This window comes from Cherax quadricarinatus, chromosome 15 (genome assembly GCF_038502225.1).
Source record: "Cherax quadricarinatus isolate ZL_2023a chromosome 15, ASM3850222v1, whole genome shotgun sequence".
Classification (NCBI taxonomy): domain Eukaryota; kingdom Metazoa; phylum Arthropoda; class Malacostraca; order Decapoda; family Parastacidae; genus Cherax; species Cherax quadricarinatus.
Genome location: NC_091306.1, coordinates 44,838,064 through 44,860,470, shown reverse-complemented (window position 1 = coordinate 44,860,470; position 22,407 = coordinate 44,838,064). Strand labels below are relative to the sequence as shown.

General features: G+C 42.7%; 1 protein-coding gene across 3 annotated transcripts in view; it reads left to right on the top strand.

The window, feature by feature from the left end:
- Positions 1 to 22,407, top strand: part of LOC128703324 (uncharacterized) — a 176,719-nt gene that overhangs the window by 126,449 nt on the left and 27,863 nt on the right. For all 3 annotated transcript variants that reach the window (XM_070085336.1, XM_070085335.1, XM_053797951.2), the window contains one exon: positions 20,515 to 20,656. In XM_070085336.1, coding sequence (XP_069941437.1) covers positions 20,515 to 20,656 — 142 coding nt within the window. The remainder of the gene's footprint in view (positions 1 to 20,514; positions 20,657 to 22,407) is intronic.

The window sequence follows — 22,407 nt, the reverse complement described above, 5'->3', positions numbered from 1 at the left end:
GTAGCAGATAATTAGTCTTCTTGTTCTGAGTGACGGTTTGAAGGAATAACGAGTGGTGTGAGTTTTCTTTGGTATTGCGATGTTGGCTGCTTGTGTAATGGTGTCCTGGATGAGATCAAGTTGAGTATCGATGTCAGAGATAGGTTTGTTGTTGTAGTCATAGGTGAGGTTAATATTGTCTATGTGTTGTTTGAAAGTATCCCAGTCAGCGTTCTTGTAGGAGAATGAAGGTGTGGTTGGAATGAGGATAGGGTTGGAGGAGATGTGTAAGATGACTGGGATGTGATCAGAGCCTGTAATAGGGCCAGGTGAGATGTAGTGTTGAAGTAGAGAACTGGCTCGGTTTGCCAGAATGATGTCTGGATTGCCTTGGCCCGTGTGGTTGAAGAAGGTATTGAAGTCTGGGCCAAGATGAATTAGGTGTTTATGGTTTGTGAAGTTGAGTAATTGGTGACCAAGTTGGTTGTTACTGGTGTGATGAAAGGCAGTGTGTTTGGCATTCATGTCAGCTAGTAGGTAAGTTGGTGTGTTGGTGTAGTTGAAGACTAAGGAGAGGTCGTGTATGTTGAGAGTAGTGTTTGGGCGAGCATAGGTGGTGAAAAAGATAAAGGGGCCAAGGTGGGTGTGTATTCTGACCGCAAGACAGTGTTGGTGAAAAAAAGGGATTGGGAGAAATTCATGTTTTATGTTGGAATTGACAAGGATGGCAACCCCATCGTGGGGATCATAGGGGGACTGTAGTGCAGTATAACCATAATGGCGGATACATTGAGGGGCTTTGAGGCAGGTACTGTTTAGCAAAACAATATCTGGCCTCTCTGCTTCAAGGAGCTCGGCCAGTAGGTGTCTAATTGTAAAGTAAGAACGTACGTTGAACTGAATCGCCTTAAACGTGATTTAATGGTTTCGTCTTAGCAAAGTTAATGTCGGGGGAGGAGTTTGGATTAAAGCCCGTGATAGTGGTGCCATCAGTGGATGTGTGTTTGTAGGTGCTACGGACCCGTTTCCTGGAGGGGGAGGAAGAGATGGATCTGTTTTTATGTTCTTTGGTCTGTCCGTTAGAAGTTGGGGTAGGTTTAGGTTTGAGTGGATTTTGTCTGGAGGAGGTGGAGTTGGACCTGGATGAGGTTTTGGTTGTGGTGGAGTGGGCGAAGGTGGATGCAGAGGAAGTGGAAGTTTTGGTAAGCTGTGAGGAAGTGGAAGCTTTGGAAGGGGATGAAGTGGGTAAGGAAGTGGGGGGAGGGGTGGTCGTAGCAGTAGCAGTAGGGGTGTTGGTGGGAGGTGTAGAAGTAGTGAAGAGAGGTAGTGGAGGAGGAGAGCTGGTGGGAGTAGGAAGTGGGGGGGTGGGAGAGAGGAAGGAGGGAGAGGTTGTAGGAGGCTTGGAAGAGAAGCAGGAAGGAGGGATAATTAAAGAGGGAAGATTGTTAGCAGACAAGATTAGGTTAAGGACATGTGAGTAGTCTGATTGGTAAGCTTGTGAGATTACCATCGCAGAGTGGGCAGCAGTGGCAAGTTGACAGTTAGTTTTGTAGTCTAGTGTGGGTGTAGAAGGAGAAGTGCTTGTAGTCTGTGTGTTGGTGTTTGATGTGTGTAGAGTAGAAGAGGTAGACCAAGTGCGTGGGGAGGCCCAGGCATTGGGGGTAGGGGAGGGAGGTGTGGAAGGGGAGGGAGGTAAGGAAGGGGAGGGAGGAGCAGGGAAGGGGTTGGGTAGGGAGGGAGGTTGGTTTGCTCTGAGGGAGGAGAGAATGTGCTTTCTAGAAGGGCAGGAATTTGCAACTGCAGTGTGTGACCCGCCGCAGTTAGAACATTTAAGGGGGAGGTTGCAAGTATTCCAGAAGTGGCCAGTTGCTGAACATCTGGAGCAGACTTGTGTAGATGTGCATGTGTTTTTGTCGTGGCCGAATTTGTAGCATTTAAGACATTGTGTGATTGGGTGGAAGTTCTGAGTGAAGAGAGCGTTTGGAGGAATGCGGATGGTCTTGGCAAAGATTCCTTGACTGAAGAGTGTAGAGGCGTCAGCAGGAGTAGAACAGCGTATTTTGAGAATGGTAGAGTTTTCTGGTCTGTAAATATCGTCAACAGAGACTTTGTTCTTAGTACTGATATCTTTTATTAAGTCTTCTTTGTCTGTGTCATAGGCTGTCAGGAGAGAGTAGTCTACGTGTTTAGCAATGACTGTGCTTTTGGCACGGTGCTCAGGAGTCCAAATAATGGTGAAGCCTGCGTTGAGAAGTTTTTGTCTGGTATCGCTTGAGGTGTACGCTTCGTAGGAATGTTTGTCAAGAAGGAGTTTGAAGCCTGAGTTGGTTTTGAAGACTTTAAGTTGAGGTGCACCAGTGATCTGATATAATAAATTTTCCGGACAGATAGTGGCATCAGGATTAGAAAATTTGAGGTTTAGCGAGAAGGAATTGGATTTAGTAGAAGCAGAGGCAGGTGTGGGAGGTTGGGGGAGAGTGGAAGGGGGGTGGGAGGTGGAAGGCAACGAAGGCATCGTCTAATTACGAAAAGATGTAATTGGAGGTGGCAATCGGCCAAACAGTGAGAGTACTCAGCTAGGCAAGTACGTGTAAGTAGACACACGTACTTGCCTGGCGCAGGACACTGAGGAGGTGAACTGTAGCTTGATGGAGCACTGTATATCCTGAGTGGTGGCGAGACTGGCTGTATGGCGTGCAGTCAACAGGCGAAGAGAATTCAGGCAGCAAGAGGCTTCCTGCCCTTCGGTCGGCAACCACCGACGCACCAATCCTGATGGTGGAGAGGAAGACGAAGGTCCAGCAAGCACTACTCAAAGCACTACTCAACACGGGGTAATTTCGAGAGAGGCGAGATCGTCGATGTGTTAGGTAAGCACACGTCACCACTCGAGCTAAGTCGCTTGATCGCTTCTCACTGTCGAAGTGTTCTGAACGTTGATACATCAAGGAAACGACAGATGTCTTGAGACAGTCAGTAACCACCTCACCGACACAACAAAACATGGCACTGTATACATTAGCACCCATCACAGTGTCCAGATCAGCAGGTACCTCCCTCTCGTGGTATCAGGTTGTTGGTGTGTTGTGTTAAGTGGATTTTCTGCTTGGTTTTCTGTCCCTGATAAAACACCACTGCGGGCGAAACGTCCTGTTGTTATCTAGACTTGTATTATTGAAAGCGTCTTTAAACCTCCCACCTGCCAGCTCACTGCTATAGGATTTTTACACTCCTTCCTTTCTTTCCACCCTCCCTTCGTTCCACCCTCCCTTCGTTCCACCTTCTCCCCCTACTAACCTTCATTCCATCCTTCGTTCCACCCTCCATCCCCTTGTACCCTTCCTCCCTCCACGAAATTTTAATTGCTGCTGAAGTATCGACTGTTGATGACTAAGTGTGTTGAAGTGTGTGTGTGTATAAATAACTTGTTGTAAATTACTGTGCGCAGAATGAAGCAATCACCGTGATATTTTTAGTGGTCATGAAAGCTGCAGATTAATGACAGTATGTAACTTCAGTGTAATAGGATGTATAGTTATGTCAGCTCATGTTACATGATGTAACATTCTGTCTCAAGGACACTCCGGTCACACACCTCAAAGAATACACGACCGTCCTTCCTCGCGGGTCACCTGGAAAAGACCCGGGCCGGGACAAGACCAGCGAACCTACAATAACAACACTTCCTGCTAGGTCACGTCCACTGACTGTTGTCTCTTGCTAAGTAGTGTAAAGTGCTGTACTCTGGGATTAATTAGTTTCCGTTTCATAGGCTGTGATCTACTCGACTGTTGTATCTGTCGATTAGGTGAGTTAATTATTCTTTGAGTGGTAATACCAAGTCTCTGGTGAGAAGGCTGACTGTTGCTTGTGAGCTGAAGGATTATCCAAGTAATAATTGTTATATGCATAATCTTTAAGTACACAGAGTGTTAGTTATTCTAGAGAAAATTATTGAATGTAGTCAAAGCTTAGCAAATGATCATATTTATATAATTCTTGACTTCATAGTATAATGAAATACTGTAGCGTCTTAAAGCAATAATTCAATACACTTAATTTTATAATTGTGTTAAAATTTCATCCACCAGCTTTTTTGCCATTCCCCTTTTAATAATAAAATCCTTATATAATTATCCTCCCGGATCTAATGACATATGCTTTATATTATATTCTCTTATCAGACTTATATATTAAGCTTAGTGTCTCTCTTATTACGACCAACATACAGGCTAGATAGGGTAACTTTTTTTGATCAGTTATACTGTTGGTACGTAGTGCAGAAATTATTTACAGCCCACACACAGCCAATAAAGCATTTAAATACATGGTAACATCTCAAAATCCTAAATATATACTCGCTGGGGCGGAGGAGACAGAGGTACATGATAATATTTACGTGGAAAGTACTTAAGGGTCTTGTCCTGAACCTCCACATTGCCATAACAGTATACTCGAGTAAGAGATATGAGAGGAAGAGCTAAATAAACTATGTTGGGACAAGTGTAGACGTCTTCAAGAAGAAATTGGACAAGTATCTCCACCATGTGTTAGATCAACTAGGCTGTGATGGATATATGGGCCAGCGGGCTGCCAGCAGACAAGAATCATGCACCCAGCAGAGCTAAGTGCTTATGATTCGAGGACACTCATGGTAGTGGTAAGCTCAAGGCTAATATCAACCAGCTCTCGTTTGAATATCAGCCTCCACAAGCAGTTTACACAGTAATGGAACCACGAAATAAGTGGTATTGAATCATTTACCAAACTGCGGCTAGCCGGTATTGGATCCTGCGACACATTCTCCCGCCTCAAGAAACAGAACAATGTTCACATCACCTTAACCACTTAACCAGCGATCCTACAAGAATCATGCACCCACCTAGCTCTGCTGGGCGCACCATGTAGATAATACTGACACATTATCTACACAGTGGAGGTCTTGAGAGCTTTCAGTGGAGTCTTTTTTTATGTATTAACAGTCTGGATTTACAGAAACGCCTATAAAAATATACTTGACATATTATTTTAAGCTCTTCCTTCCTGATGTGCTATAAAAACAGTGACTTTTTGTCCTGTGATCACAAATATGAATATGAATATAGTAGAGTAATGCTCTCTCTAGACTCTAGAGAGAGCATTACTCTACCATTACCTACCATTACTCTACCATTACCCCCAGTTTGGGAACCACTGTCCTAGTGGATCACACACGATCACATACATGAACTTCTGCTCGTGTTATGACCAGCAAGTTTGTGATCCCGGTCTCGTGGGTCTCGACTAAGAGGTACCACTAAAACACGTAGGTTAATTACCCGCACTATACATTAAGATGTTGGCAGGTAAACAACACTAAAAAAGAGACAACATTAGAGTGAATGTTACATGTGATAGCCAGTTATTTACATAAAATGTCAAGATTATGTTACGTTTTTAGAGAACAGTATTACTGTCAGCGCTTCGTTTCACAAGATTATTGTACTCTTAGAATTTTTTGTCTATGAAATCCTAACACCCATACCTAATTAAATGCATTTATGTGATTTATAATGAAGAGTTACGCAGATTAATAGGACGAAGCAAAACAAAGGGGATCATTTTCTCTATTTTAATTAAGTAATGTCACGATATAATTTATACTGACAGCAAATTAATAATTGAAAAAACGTTTATACAAGTCCAAAAATTACTTTAGAACCACCAATAACAACATTACAGCTTTCTGTCACACACGTCAATATGGGCACAGTGTAGATTTTGGTAACTGCAAACTGGTCCATAACATTATTCATAATTACAAAAACATACTTTGTAATGTAATCTGATTGCATCAATTCCAGATTTAAATTTGTCTGAAAGGTATTTGTTTTAAGTTCGTTAATTCATGACAAAAGTCAATACAGACCTGGAGCCAGGTTATGGTGGTCAGGTTACTTAAGGCTATGATGATCCTAGTCTCTAGCCTGGTCAGTCAAGCTTATCAAGCTATGTAATGTAAAAAAATAACATTTCTGTTTTTTTCTTCGTCTACATTACTCATCTGAGCAGTCAAGGTCTATTTTTGAAAGGCAAACAAGGAAAGTCTTTCTCTCGCTTCTTAAATAAGGTTTTATCTTAATGGGAGACGTGTTATGTGCAGTGACAGTCAAGGATAGTTGTTTATTTATACCGCGCAACTCTTTTCCTGTCCATTCTTACTCTTCCCATCCTCCCCCTTTATCTTTCCCCATCCTTTTACATCTCCCCATGTTTATTCACCCTCCTCCATCCTGTACTGTCGTTATCCTTCCTCCTCCACCCTTCCTGTAACGTCTTTATTTTTCTTATCCTCCCGTCATCCATCCTCCTCATCCTGTCCCAGCTCCCCTTATCTCTGTCATCTTCTTATTCCTTTTTCATCACATCCGTAATGGGATATGGTAGTTTATAGTTGTGTTGCCACGTACAGGGAAGAGCATGTAAGTGAGGGAGAGGGTCACGGACGCCCGCACCCCGGATATCACGCTCTCGGAAGTGCCACACGACTCCAGCAGTTAGTCTGGGCCCGGGAGAGGGAGAGAGTGTACTCACCTATATATAGTTGCAGGGGTCGATTCATAGCTCCTGGCCCCGCCTCTTTGCTAGTCGCTACTAGGTCGCCCTCCCCGCTCCAAGAGCCTTATCATACATCTTCTTAAAGCTATGTATGGATCTCGCCTCCACTACTTCACTCTCCACATTATTCCACTTCGTGAAAACTCTAGTGCTGAAAAAATACTTCCTAACATCCCTGTGATATATCTGAATTTACAACCTCCAACTGTGGCCCCTTGTTGCTGTCCTTCATCTCTTTAACATTCTGCCCGTCCACTTCATCAGTTAATTCTTCTCAGTATTTTATACATCGTTATCCTATGCCCCCTATCCCTCTTGTCCTCCAGTGTCAAGTTGAGTTCACTTATCCTCTCCTCGTAGGACATACCCCTTAGCTCCGGGACTAGTGTACGAACCTATCTGTGGTTGCAGGGGTTGATTCACAGCTTCTGGCCCCGCCTCTTCGCTGGTCGCTACTAGGTGTGTGTGTGTGTATGTGTGTGTGTGTGTGTGTGTGTGTGTGTGTGTGTGTGTGTGTGTGTGTGTGTGTGTGTGTGTTTGTGTGTGTGTGCACCTGACGGGTTGTATACACCGATTTGTGTGTGCGAGGAAGAGGGAGGGGGAAGATACATCTAGATTCAGCTCCTGGCCCCGCCAACTTTGGTCAGCATCACTGATTTGTAGCCTCTTTGGCACTGCCATATCTACTCTTGAAGCTGTGTAATGAATGTGCCCCCATCACTGCGTGATTCTTGTTATTTCACCTATCGAGTGTACGTTAATCTTTCACTGTCTGGCCAGGCTTCATACCTGACCGTGATCTATAAAGTTCCACCTCATACCTTGTACCCTGAGATGCGACCATTTCCTTGATTATTAGTTTGGCCTTATTTCTTGAGTGGACGGTGCGATCTGGTAAGTTGACGCTGAGTTGTGAATACTTACCTTGCCCGTGGCTGAGTTGTGACCTCCGTCCTCGAGTATGTCAGGTCCGATTTTATTTTTGTAACTTGTCAGACTCATAATTGGATGTCATCTTCCTTTGCTCTGAGCTTCCTCATTCATTCCTGTCTCATACGCAGGTCACTAGTGATGTTATCACGCAGTTACACCGAATACAAACACTCACACACACACATACGACCCCTGCAACTACAATTAGGCGAGTGCACACACACACACACACACACACACACACACACACACACACACACACACACACACACACACACACACACACACACATATGAATGTAAAATCATGGTTCCTTTAATAATTACGACTCTAAAAAAAAGCCATGAGTTATTTTGTTTATACTCAACAGTAAAATATTTTTGGAATGAACTTGACTATTTAAGTCAACAAGGAAATGGTTTATATCTATATTCTTAGGCATTAGGCATAAAACATCGACATATGGAGGCCTGGTCACAGACCGGGCCGCGGGGGCGTTGACCCCCGGAACTCTCTCCAGGTAAACTCCAGGTCTCTCCAGGTAATATCTGCATCACTTAGTTCTGTTAGGAAGGATTTTGTTAAGCAGTCTTGTTTCAAAATACTCCATGTGCAAATTGCTAAGGACAGGTGAGAGAGGATTTCCCATTGCCATGCCAAACTTCTGAGTGTAAAACTTCCTATTAAACACAAACTTTGCATTTGTGCCTTCCTGTTCACTTCTGTTCCTTCACTATATTGCTGTTCTTATCACATAGTGTCACTGGCTTTCCAATATTCACCAATAATTTTGAATTTTAGTTTATTTTTGAGCTCATTACAAACTCTTCTGAATTTATAAGAATTATCTAACATACTTTATTTCCATTTTGATGGAATGATCTGAGTAAAAGAATTTTTTTCGCATCTCAATATTTTTAATGCTTCGTTTTCTTCTAATTTAATAATTTCAATATGTTTCTGAAGAGTAATTCTCTTTGATAATTTTATGAGGAATTATCAAAGATAATTTCTTATGAAATTACCTTTAATAATTTCATGAGAAATTATCTTAGATATTTTTTCTTGAAAAATTTAGGGAAAAACTTGTTCATTCAGATTTTTTTTAAATTAAGCCGAATTTTAAGCTTATGAGACATGATCACTGCAGAAGATAACTAGGAAACAAAAGAAACAAAATTAGGAACCTCCAAGCGCTTTCCTGATTAATGAACTAATTACATCGACTCCACCCTGAGGGACTGATTACCTCAAACTCCTTCTGATTTTTCACCATTGTTTGTTTGTATTGGACTGATGATACCACTGTGTGGCGATACGTTTCCACAATAAAGATACCCAAGTCATGCCCCTATGTCTAATTTATCACCAATCTGTCATAAGTATTTGTAAAGAAGCCGTCTAAACTTGTCTAATATATGTATCATTCTATTTACATTGTCAGTTGTAGTGGCCGACATTAAGCTGACAACTGGCAATATATAATACTTACTACAGAGTCAATTATCAGAATACTTTTCGCCCTAAATCTTGCTAGAGCGTTCATAAAGCACCATTTAGGGCGAAATGTCTTTTAATAAAAGGTCTGACTCTGCAACATGTGTCTTGTGCATTTCACAATCTATTTGTTGATCATCATTGCAACTTGTGGCGCAGACGAGATTCATAAGTATGACACATGTCGCGAACCAGACCTCAGACGCCGACGGTGCCTAGAAGCCTCACTAATCACCGTCACCGACACTATAGAACGCAACACTGGAAACTACAAAATTTCAAAAACATTGGCATACATGATACTTAAGCAGCACCAACCCAACAACACAGGAGTCACGTGATTTCATCGTCTACCCTCGCCTCGCATGGGCCAGTAGGCCTTCTACAGTGTTCCTCCATTCTTATGTTCTTATGACATTCCTCAGGTCACGTGCGTCACATCTCACTCTCCGCATATATATATAATGTCTTTCTACCTCTGTATGTTAGAAGTGATCAAGGTTCCAGGACCGAAACGTTTTCTAATAAATATGTTATAGTGTTTGCTTACGTGTCTTTCTAAACCAAGACACATGTCCAACAATTAGGTATCTTTATTCCGGCACGTTTCGGCTACCCAGTCTTTATATCTCTACTGCTTATGTTGCCTTCCCTGTGTTCTACTGAAGAAGCCTACTGTGCAGGCGAAACGTTTCGGAATATAGATATTCAACTGTTGCATATGTGTCGTATTTATTAACTTCTGGGTATTGTATACCTTTATCACCTTCACAAACATAATTAACTCTCACTATTACCTTATAAAGCTTGACACCTTTAAATAAAGGTTGTATTCTACTTCCTTACCGAGAGAACATTGCATTAATGATATATAAAAAAATTATCCAGGATTATGTCAGTATGAAATGAAATTCATCAGTTTTTTTCCCATTCCATTCTCTTATTCAGTGGAACCTCAAAAATCGAACTGCTCCCGACTCAACCAATTATGTAAGTGTATTTTTGTAAGTGCTTTTATAAGTGTATTTTTGAGGGTCTTAAATGGTCTAATCTAATTTACATTATTCCTGATGGGAATAAATTCGTTCGGTAGTGGCACTCGAACAGCCTTCTGGACTGAAGAAAGTTCGATATTTGAGGTTCCACTGAATTTACGTATATCTGCCTCTGACTTCAGAGGTGGTGGTCAGGCTCACGCAGTGGGAGACTTGGAGGTAGGGGGGGGGTCAAGGTCACAGAGAGGAAGACTGGGAGAGGTCAGGATCATGGAAGGAAAGATTGGGAGATGGAATTTCGGGTACTGATCCTTGTAAGACTCCACTCGTTACTCTCCTAGATATCTGTCCCAACCCTTTGTTACTCTACCGTCTAGATCCTCCTGATTTGGGGGGGGGGGTTATATCCTGTGTGATAATTGTACTTAGGTGCACGAGTACCTATGTAACTAACACGTTCCTTGTTTTTATTTTTATTTTTGAATAAGTGTCCAGTGCGGAACCTTGTCAAATACTTCCTTGCAATCCAGAAAGGTGTAATCCACCCAGCCTTGTTTTTCTTGTTATCAATGAGTAATATAACTTCATCTAGGTGGTGAGGCAGGGTTAGGGAGGGGTGAGGTAGGGAGAGAGGAGGGGAGAAGAGGTGCAATTATGAAGGGTGTGGTCCCTGGGTTGGAGGTGGTTGGAGAGGGGTGAGGGTGAGGGGACTGGAGGGTTGTTATCAAAGGTGTGGTCCCTGGACCAGCTGATACCACGCCCACTTACCTGACGTCTTAATAATAGTGTAGTGAGGATAGTGTTACCTGGAACGCAGGCGAGAGAGATACATGATAATTTACACTTGGAAAATCCTAGAGATTAGTACCAAACTTGCACACGAAAATCACTCCCTGTGAAAGCAAAAGACTGGGCAGGAGATGCAACATTCCCCCAATGAAAAGCAGGGGCGCCACGAGTACACTGAGAGACAACACAATAAGTGTCAGAGGCCCAAGATTGTTCAGCTGCCTCCCAGCATACATTAGGAGGCTTACCAATAGACCCCTGGCTGTCTTCAGGAAGGCGCTGGACAGACACCTAGAGTCAGTACCTGACCAACCGGGCTGTGGTTCGTACGTCAGTTTATGTGAGGCCAACAGTAACAGCCTAGTTGATAAGACCCTGATCCACCACGAGGCCTGGTCTCAGACCGAGCCGCGGGGGCGTTGGCCCCCGAAACACTCTTCAGGTAAACTCCAGGTATCGATGTCCAGATGAGAAATTGAATCTGTGCTGCAGTTTCCCTAATTAAGCCTTAATGCCTTCTGCCACCCCTTACCCACAGGCGTTGTATAATCCCTACGGGCTTAGCGCTCCCCCATGATAATAATATATATGTCCATTTGTGAAGACGATGTTTTGTGAGCGATGGGAGGAGAGGAGAGAGGGAAGGTGAAATGAAGGGAAGGAATAATTTTGCTTTCTACAGTCATGGCCTAGGTGAGATGCTACCTGGAGTCTACCTGGAGGGCATTCCGGGGATCAACGCCCCCGCGGCCCGGTCCACGACCAGGCCTCCCGGTGGATCAGGGCCTGATCAACGAGGCTGTTACTGCTGGCCGCACGCAATCCAACGTACGAACCACAGCCCGGCTGATCCGGCACCGTCTTTAGGTATCTGTCCAGCTCCCTCTTGAAGACAACCAGGGGTTTTCCCGTAATGTCCCTTATTGCTGGTGGGAGGCTGTTGAACAGTCTTGGGCCCCGGATACTTACTGTGTTTTCTCTTAGTGTACCAGTGACGCCCCTACTTTTCACTGGGGGTATGTTGCATCGCCTGCCAAGTCTTTTGCTTTCGTATGGAGTGATTGTTGTGTGCATATTAGGGACCAGTCCCTCCAGAATCTTCCAGGTGTAGATTATGATATACCTCTCTCGCCTGCGTTCTAGTGAGTACAAGTCAAGTGCTTCTAGGCGCTCCCAGTAGTTAAGGTGTTTGATGGAACTTATACGTGCAGTAAAGGTTCTCTGTACATTCTCTAGCTCTGCAATTTCACCTGCCTTGAATGGGGATGTTAATGTACAGCAGTATTCCAGCCTAGAAAGAATAAGTGATTTAAAAAGGATCATCATTGGCTTAGCATCTCTTGTCTTGAATGTTCTCATTATCCATCCTATCAGTTTCCTCGCAGATGTGATAGTGGCATTGTTGTGGTCCTTGAAGGTGAGGTCTTCGAACATTACCACTCCCAGGTCCTTCACATTACTTTTCCGCTCTATTGTGTGATTGGAGTTTGTAGTATACTCAGTTCTAGTTATTATTTCCTCCAGTTTTCCATAACGGAGTAGTTGGAATTTGTCTTCATTGAGCATCATATTGTTCTCTGTTGCCCATTGGAAAACTTGGTTTATATCTTCTTGGAGCTTTGCCGTGTCCTCAATGGATGACACTCTCATGCAGATCCTAGTATCGTCTGCAAAAGATGATACAGTGCTGTGGTTTACATCTCTGTCTATGTCTGATATGAGAATAAAGAACAGGATAGGTGCGAGTACTGTGCCTTGTGGGACAGAGCTCTTCACTATGGCAGCATCTGATTAAACTACGTTTACCACTACTCTTTGTGTGCGATTGGTTAGAAAGTTGAAGATCCATCTGCCTACTTTGCCGGTTATCCCTTTAGCAAGCATTTTGTGTGCTATTACACCATGGTCGCACTTGTCAAAGGCTTTTGCAAAGTCTGTGTATACTACATCTGCATTCTGTTTGTTTTCCAGTGCATCTAGGACCATATCATAGTGGTCAAGCAGTTGTGAGAGGCAGGAGCAACCTGCTCTGAAACCATGTTGCCCTGGGTTGTGCAATTTTGGGGAGTCCAGGTGGTTTCCTATCCTGCTTCTTAGAACTCTTTCAAAGATTTTTATGTTGTGGGACGTTAAAGCTATTGGTCTATTGTTCTTAGCTACTGCTTTGCTGCCACCTTTATGGAGTGGGGCTATATCTGTTGTTTTTAGTGACTGTGGAGTCTCGCCTGTGTCTAAGCTCCTTCTCCATAGCATACTTAGGGCCCTTGAGAGGGGTTTCTTGCAGTTCTTAATGAACACCGAGTTCCACGAGTCTGGGCCTGGGGCTGAGTGCATGGGCATGTAGTCAATGGCTTTCTCAAAGTCTAGTGGAGTTAGGGTTATGTCATAAATTTGGCCTACATTGGCAGGGTTTTGAGGCTCATTCATGAAAAAATTGCTTGGATTGTCTATCTTTAAACTGGTTAGTGGCTCGCTGAACACTAAGTCATACTGCAATTTCAGTATCTCGCTCATTTCTTTGTTGTCATCTGTGTAGGATCCATCTTGTCTGAGCAGGGGCCCTATACTAGAATTGGTTTTTGACTTGTTTTTGTTATATGAAAAGAAATATTTCGAATTTCTTTCAATTTCATTAATCGCTTTTAGCTCCTCTTGTCACTCCTGGATCCTGTATGAGTCCTTTAACTTCAGCTCAATATTTTCCACTTCCCTGGTTAGCACTTCCTTCCATGTATCAGATAGTCTGGCATTCTTGAGGAGCTCAATGATTCTTCATCTTCTGTAGAGGGAGCATCTCTCTCTCTCCAGTTTACTTCTTCTTTTCTTTTGTCTTATAAGAATATACCTTGAACATAATTCAGCTACCAGGAGGGTGATCTTTTCGAGGCATTGGTTAGGGTCCATTTAATTTAAGATATCCTCCCAGCATGTTTCATTTAAGGCATAGTTTACCTGATCCCAGATGATGTTCTTGTTGTTGAAGTTGAATTTGGTAAAGGTACCCTCATAACTGTATGCATCTTGCCGATCAGGACTCCTGTGCATGCAAGTCTGGACTTCGATTAGATTGTGATCAGAATTTGTTGTTTTTGATATTGTTTTATTCGTTATCAGGTCCTCATTATTTGTGAAAACAAGGTCCAGTGTGTTCTTCAGTCTTGTTGGCTCCACTAACTGCTGACTTAGGGAGTGTTTGTTGCAGAAATTCAGCAGCTCCTGTGTGTGTGACCTTTCATCTGAGCTAAATCCAGGGATTGTTTCTGTTACGACATTATTTGCTATATTCTTCCATTTTGTGTGTCTTAGATTGTAGTCACCAAGCAGCAAGATGTTTGGGGATGGGGCTGGAAAGTTATCCAGACAGGAGTCAATTTTTGACAGTTGTTCTTTGCACTGTTGGGAAGTTGCATCCGGTGGCTTGTATACAAGTACAATGACTAAGTTTTGGTTCTCGATTTTTATTGTCAGAACTTCAACTACATCATTTGTGGTGTTCAGTATCTCTGTGCGAATGAGAGACTCTTTGACATACAGGCCAACACCCCCTTGTTGCCTGTTCTTTCTGGCATATATGAAAAGGTTGTATCCAGGTATCCATATTTCACTGTCAAAGTAATCTTTTGCGTGGGTCTCTGTGAAGGCTGCAAACAGTGCATTTGACTCCCCTAGAAGTCCACTAATGAAAGGTATTTTGTTGTTGGTGGATGTCTTAAGGTCCTGTATATTAGCAAATATAAATGAAGTTGTGTTGCATGTTTGTTGGGGGGATTTTGTTGTTGGCATCAGTAGCTGTGAGTCCGGAGGTGCCACTGGCTGTGCCTCCAGTCCAACAAGGCTCCAAGGTGGTGGACTATTTTGGTTATCTCTTTCCATTTTCTTTCTTCGTTTCCTACCACTAAAAAATCACTTGGGGTGTTGCCATAGCTACCATAGCTACTATGATGTGTTGTATGGGGTGTGTGCCTCCTGGTCCCTTTTAGATGGTATGCAGTGCAATTGGTATTGTAACATTGTTTTTCAAGGACTGAAGACTGACACATCTCAGGGTGGAAGTATTTGCAAGAGGTAGAACGACACACTCCCTTAGACAGGAGGTCACGGCATTTTTTGGGATGCTCAAAGTTGCATGCCTCATTCGTTTTCCCTGATATTCCGTGTTTACAGATGCCCTGAACATGGTATTTGCACCAGTTTGTTTTTGGCTGGGTACAATTCGTGCTGGATGTATTCTTAATCTGTGCTGGCCCTAGAGCTGCTCTAGTCCTCCATAGCCAAACCACAGACACCACCATCTGTTGCCATGGCACCAACATTTTTCCTGGGAGGGGATTCCCCGACTACATATGTACTAGAGGCTATGACTGTGATGGCTGCAGAAGAATCTACCCCAGAGGAGGACTCCTCTACTACATCTGTACTAGGGGCTATGGCATTGGTGGCTGTGGAGGAGTCTTTAACTGAATCCGGATTTTCACAATGGCTGGGGGCTGGGTCTGGGTCAGCCCTAAGGCTGGGGACTGAGCTAGCTGTTGCTTTTGTTTCCTGTGTTTTTTCCAGTGTGTATCTGTTTATTTTTGGGTCAGTTGTTGTAGACTGGGCATTCTCTGTGTTAGACTTTACTCCTCTCCTAAATTCCCATGCTCTATATATTCCAGGTAGACTATTCAATAGTTCCTCTTTTTTTCGTGTTTATTGTTTATTAACCTCCTGAGTGCTTTCCTGATATCTGTCCATAGTTCCACATCTCTGTTGCAGATCCAGAAACACCTATCTAGATAGATGTCATTTTTGGTTGCAGTGTTTATTCTTGCACAGGTAACATGATGTTTTGAAAAGCAAAGGTTGCATGTGATTCTAGATTTTTTCCTAAGAGCCTTTTCACATGTCCCACAGGTGTACTGTCCTGCCATCCTGCCTGTATCCTATTTGCAACTGGCTACCACAAGAACCTAATCTTCACTTTACCTTTCAGCTCTGCACGCAGGTGTGGCTGGTCTAGTGGCTAACACGACGGTCTGGAGTTTTGAGACTCTCTGACCGCGGGTTCAGTCCCCCCCGTGGTATGGTTTATAGGTCAATGCATGAGGTGTGGGGGATGTAATTAGTATGGAGACTTATTACAATTTAAAAACTTTTATGTTGTATAACATCATATACATCCTACAGCATCTGATTCCTGTCATGATCACTGCTATTCATCTTATCCTGTGCTTCACTTTACCTTTCAGCTCTGCACTCAGGTGTGGTGTTATGTGGTCAATGCATGGATATGTGGGATGTAATTAGTATGGAGACTTATTACACATTAAAAACTTTTATGATGTATGACATCATATATCATACATCCCACAGCATCTTATTTCTGTCATGATCACTGCTGTTTATCTTGTCCTGGGCAGTTACATGTAGTGGTGGTGGCTGGGTTTCGGTGATGAAAGGTAGTTCGGTGGTCAGGGGTATGGGTGCCAGGGGGGGGTGAAGACCATCCCCGCTGGTTGGGGTTTCGGAGGGGAAGGGTGACGAGAGGATTTGGTGGTGATTTATCCTTTTCCACTATCTAATCACTGCATGTTCACCTAAATACATTTCCCTGTTCTCTTAAGAAATGGGATAATGATTTTTTTTTTTTTTTTGGGGGGGGGGGGGGGTTGTCTTCTGATAAAAATGACCACCTAAATATGTAAGAAAATATTGACTTCACATTAGTGAGCGCTTCAGTTACCCCAGAAACATTATCACCTTGCAAGGGAATGTTGCAAGTCCTCTTCAAATTGCATTCCGCACTTCCCAACAAGTTAAATATTTGCATGTCGGCTGTAATTTTGATGTTACATTCTCTTTTTTTCGTGTTGATAGATATCCCTGAAAGGAGACTTTAAGCGATTATCAGAATTTTTTTGTTTTTCGTCTTCCAAGTTTTTGGTTTATTTCGCTCATGCGACAATAACGCTTCATGCGATCGACTTTAAGGGGCACGTAAGTCCCCCGTCTTCTAATAACATGTTCATTTTTCCACTATAATCTAACTTGTCCATAATTACTATCGCATTTACTTTGTCTGTTTCGTGAGGTGACGTCCAGGATCTTTCCTTAATTCATGGTATAGCTTAACAAATCTTTGAGGACACTTGTGTAGAGGTCTGAGCTGTGATCAGACCTCTACAACACAGCTGGAGATTATGTCTTCTGATCAGGAATAAGTCACAATTTTTTACTGTATTGGGTTATCCTAGTGTTAAATCTACATAGTGTAGTGTTATGTACCTATAACATCTATTTACCCTCAAGACCATTGTAAAAAAAATTTGTACCCACAGCTTAAATACTTTATTAGTTAATAACTTAATTACTTACATAAAAGCTGATCATTCTTACTGAGAGTAAAAATTTTATTAGTTTTGGTCTGAGTATGACCCTCTTTATTTTATTTTTCAGGAAGATATTGAAAAAAATCGAAATACTCTGAAATAACCAGAGAATGCCTCTTCACTTCAGCTTCAAAGTTGATGTTTCTTAGTTTTAGATTTAAATTAGATTTGGGCTGTGTGTGTGTGTCCTAATTTGCCATTTTTTATTGAAGAAATTATGATATTAATTATAACGAAGATTGATTGGTATTATGGTAGCGGGGTTCAATGATTCATCTTCGGAGGCTTCTTACTTTATTTATAATGTAGTGGTGGGTACACAGGCTTGTGTGTTGTGCCCATGGCCCGGGCAGGGCCATCCCACGAGAGAGAGCTAGTAGGCCTTCTGTCTTGCTGCTTGGCCGCTGTGTGAGTGAGAGAATGTGGGACCAGCTTCCAACAGACCTGGACAGGCCAAGAGGGCAGCACCTGAGTGGCGCGAAATATGAACTAAGCTGGCAGATAGCATGACTGTCTGTGCAGGCAGTACAGGCTGTCTACATTATTTCCATATCATGACTTGTTAATACCTCTTCTGGGTTGCTTCAGATCTTCACTGCTGTTATTTAACCGCATTACGAGCTGTTCCAGTTGCGTACATTAAGGTGTAAGGGGTTGATGTTAGGCAGTACAGGAATACCTTTCTATAATCCTGCCTTTCTCTAATGCTAAGAGGTAAAGACACCCATGATAAATAGTGTGCCCATATCTCTATTAATTCTTCTCTTGCCAGAGTTCCGGATGTGCTGCAGCGCTGTTCATTTTATCTGTAGTTTTTTGGGATGTATTTATAATTGCTCAGTTTATCTGGCCTCCCTGTCCTCCATAGCCGCTATGGCCTCCCTAGCTCATGTAGCATTCATTCATTCATTAATGATTTGCCGGTACTTCCGGCCCGGGTCTTCTCCAGATGGCGACCTGGCGGTGGCCCCCGGGTTGGGGGTGTCGTTCATCTTCTTTCTTCTATCTTCTTTCTTGGGGCCCTCCGGCTGGAGGGTAACGTCTTATCTCTTGCAGTGACTCCCTAGGGGGGAGTGTCTTCTCGCAGCTCATGTAGCCTCAACCGCCAATGTCTTTAGGATGTTTTTGTTATCATTAGACGAGATCTCTCTACTTGAAATATTTATATACCTGGAGAGAGTTTCGGGGGTCAGCGCCCCTGCGCCCGGTCTGTGTCCAAGCCTCGCGGTGGATAATGGGCTGATCAGCCAGGCTGTTACTGTTAAACGCACGCAATCCGACATGCGAACCACAGCCCGGCTGGTCAGGTACTGACTTTAGGTGCCTGTCCAGTGCCTTCTTGTGTGCTGGGAGGCAGTTGAACTTCCCCTCACTTATTTTGTCTCTTAGCGTACTTGTGGCGCCCTTGCTTTTCACTGGGGGATGTTGCACCGCCTGCCGAGTCTTATGCTCTCGTAGGGAGTGATTTTCGTGTGCAAATTCGGTACTAAACCCTCTAGGATTTTCCCGGTGTATATTATCACGTGTCTGTCTCGCCTGCATTCCAGGGAATATAAGTCAAGGAACTTCACCCATTCCCAGTAATTTAGGTGCTTTATCATGCTTATGTGTGTTGTGAAGGTTCTCTGTACATTCACCAGGTCAGCAATTTCTTCTGCCTTGAAGGGCGCCGTTAGTGTACAGCAGTATTCCAGCCTAGAGTGAACAAATGATTTGAAGAGAATCAAGGGTTTGGCATTCCTAGTTTTGAAGGTTCTCATTATCCATCCTATTATTTTTCTAGCAGATGTGGTAATACATTGCCATCTTTGAAAGTGAGACCCTCTGACATTATCACTCCAGGTCCTTCACATTAGTTTTTCCATATCGGAGTAATTAAAATTTCTCTTCATTGAACTTCATAATGTTTTCTGGGGCCCATTAAAAGAGTTGGTTGACGTCTGCTTGGAGGCTTGCAGTGTCTTCGATAGAGGACACTGTCATGCAAATTCGGCTGTCATCTGCGGACGAAGACACGGTACTGTGGCTCACATTCCTGTCTGTGTCAGATATGAGGATGAGGAACAGGATGGGGGCGAGTACTGTGCCCCGTGGAACAGAGCTTTTCACAGTAGCTACCTCAGACTTTATTCTGTTTACTATTATTCTCTGTGTTCTATTTTTTAGGAAGTTATAGATCTACCAACTTTTCTTGTACCTTTATCAAGCATTTTGTGCGTTATTACACTATGGTCGCACTTACTGAAGGCTTTCGGAAAGTTTGTGTATATTACATCTGCATTTTGTTTGTCCTCTAGAACATCGAAGACCTTGTCATAGTGGTCCAGTAGTTGGGACAGGCAGGAGCGACCTGCTCTAAACCCGTGTTGCCCTGGGTTGTGTAACTGATGGGTATCTAGATGGGCGGCAATCTTGCTTCTTAGAACCCTTTCAAAGATTTTTGTGATATGGCATATTAACGCTGTTGCTCTGTAGTCTTTGCTATTGCTTTAATGCCCCCTTTGCGGAGTAGGGCTATGTCTGTCATTTTTAGTGACCGTGGGATGACCCTTTTGTCCATACTCCCTCTCCATAGAATGCTAAAGGCAGGTGAAAGGTGCTTCTTGCAGTTCTTGATGAACATGGAGTTCCACGAGTCTGGGCCTGGAGCAGAGTGCATGGGCATGCCATTTATTGCTTTTTCGAAGTCATGTGGTGTTAGGGTAATATCAGAGATGCTTGAATTGACCAAGTTCCGAGTCTCGGTCATAAAAAAAATAATTTAGATTGTCTACTTTTAGTCTGGTTAGCTGCTCACTAAACACTGAGTCATACTGGGACTTAAGTATCTCACTTATTTCCATGTTGACATCTGTGTAAGTCCAATCTCGTCTAAGCAGGGGTCCAATACTGGATATTGTTTTTGCCTTAGATTTGGCATAAGAAAGGAAATATTTTTTTTCAATTTCATTTATGGGTTTTAGTTCTTCCTGAGTTTCTTATCTCCTGTATGATTCCTTAAGCTCAAGTTCGATAATTGTTCTTTCTCTGCCCAGTTCCCCCTTTCGTATTTATTTCAGATATACTGGCCCCTTTCAGCAGCCCTGTGATTCTTTGCCTTCGCCTGTATAGGGAACGTCTATCTCTTTCTAGTTTACATCTTCTCTTCCTTTTTCTTAAAGGAATATGCCTTGAGCATACCTCAAGTGCCACAGAGTTAATTCTTTCTATGCAGAAGTATGAGCGGGAAAATATATGAAGGAATTTGCTATTTTTTAATTTGGTTATCCATCATTTTCTACTTTTCTGCTTCCACCTCCTCCACCAGTGATCTGCCCCACTTCCAAAACTGACGCTCTTCATGACCCTCCTTGCAGGGGTGTGGGTGTGTGGCTGCAACATGGAGACCAAGGAGGTGGGAGTGTGTCTCCATGTCTACCTAGAAAGGGATTTCCTCACCATGGAGAGAATCGTCTACCCCAGACGCACTGCTGAACGCCGGGATATGCTTTACAACAGGTGAGATACTTATAAACTGGGATGCTGTACAGAAAAATATAGAAATAAAAACTGGGCATCAACCTTAATAACTGAGTTGTGCTCTATAGTCATGGTTCTCAATTGTGCCATAAATAACTCAAGATAATTAAACACTGTTGTTTATGATGTTGTTTGTAAGATCGATGGCTCAGTTGGTAAGGTGACACGTACATTGTGTGGCCTCTTGAAGCGGGACAATATGTCGTGGAAAAGAATCCTGGCCTGCCACAGTTTGGTAAATGATATATATATATATATATATATATATATATATATATATATATATATATATATATATATATATATATATATATATATATATATATATATATATATATATATATATATATATATAAAGTCCACTGTATGGGCGGTTGTCAATAAAGGATCATATTATACTGCCTTTTCGCTTTATCAATTGAGTCGGTATTTTATACCATTTCACCGCCTGATATATCTGGCCACATGACACTATATCTGGCCACCTGACACCATATCTGGCTATCTGACACCATATCTGGCCACCTGACACCATATCTGGCCACCTGATACCATATCTGATCACCTGACACTATATCTGGCCACCTGACACCATATCTGGCCACCTGACACCATATCTGGCCACCTGATACCATATCTGATCACCTGACACTATATCTGGCCATCTGACACCATATCTGGCCACCTGACACCATATCTGGCCACCTGACACTATATCTGGCCATCTAACACCACATCTGGCCACCTCCTGAACCCCGAGAAAGCCCTCAGATTTAGTAAGTAAATATTCCATAAAATACCTTACTTAGTTGTTTTACAAACACCGTTACTATTCTCTTTAATAAACACACTTTGACTGAAAAGGAACAATAATGTTACAATGTTTAGCGACCTAAACAAAATTAGATTTTGTCCCGCGGATGAATTTATTAGTCAGCGTCACTACTATAAGCGAAAACATAGCAATAGAGATCATATCAGCTCTTTTTTTTACACAGATCAGTTTTACAGGCTAAGAGCTGTTGTCCAGCCTCGGCTCATTTCAAAGCTCTTCCCTGTCTAAGGTATACTACCACACCCCAGGATGCGTCTAACAACAGTTAACTAACACCTCTAATGGAAATAAGTATAGGACCCCAATGGAAATAAAGGACCCAATGGAAATAAAGGACCCCAATGGAAATAAAGGATCCCAATGGAAATAAAGGACCCCAATGGAAATAAGTCATTTTGTCTGACTAGTTTGGGTTATCCCAGGTTCTCTACACATATGCTGCTATGTATGATAATCTGTGTAATTATATTTGTGTATACCTGAATAAGGTAGGCAGATGGATTTTCGGTTTCCTAACACAGAGAACACAAAAAGTAGTAGTGAACAGGGCAAAATCCAGCATCAGCGAGGTCAAAAGCTCAGTGCCCCAAGGTACTGTCCTGGCACCTCTGCTGTTTCTCATCCTCATAACAGACATAGACAAAAACACCCGGCACACTTTTGTATCATCATTTGCAGATGACACTAAAATAAGCATGAAAGTCACCACGGTAGAGAACACTGAAAAAGTACAGGAAGACAAAAAAGGTTTTCCAGTGGGCAGTGGAGAACAACATGACGTTCAGTGGTGATAAGTTCCAGCTGCTTAGGCATGGAAAGAATGAAGAATTCAAAAGGAACACTATATACAAAACTCAAGAGGGTCACCAAATAGAACGTAAAGAACACGTAAAAG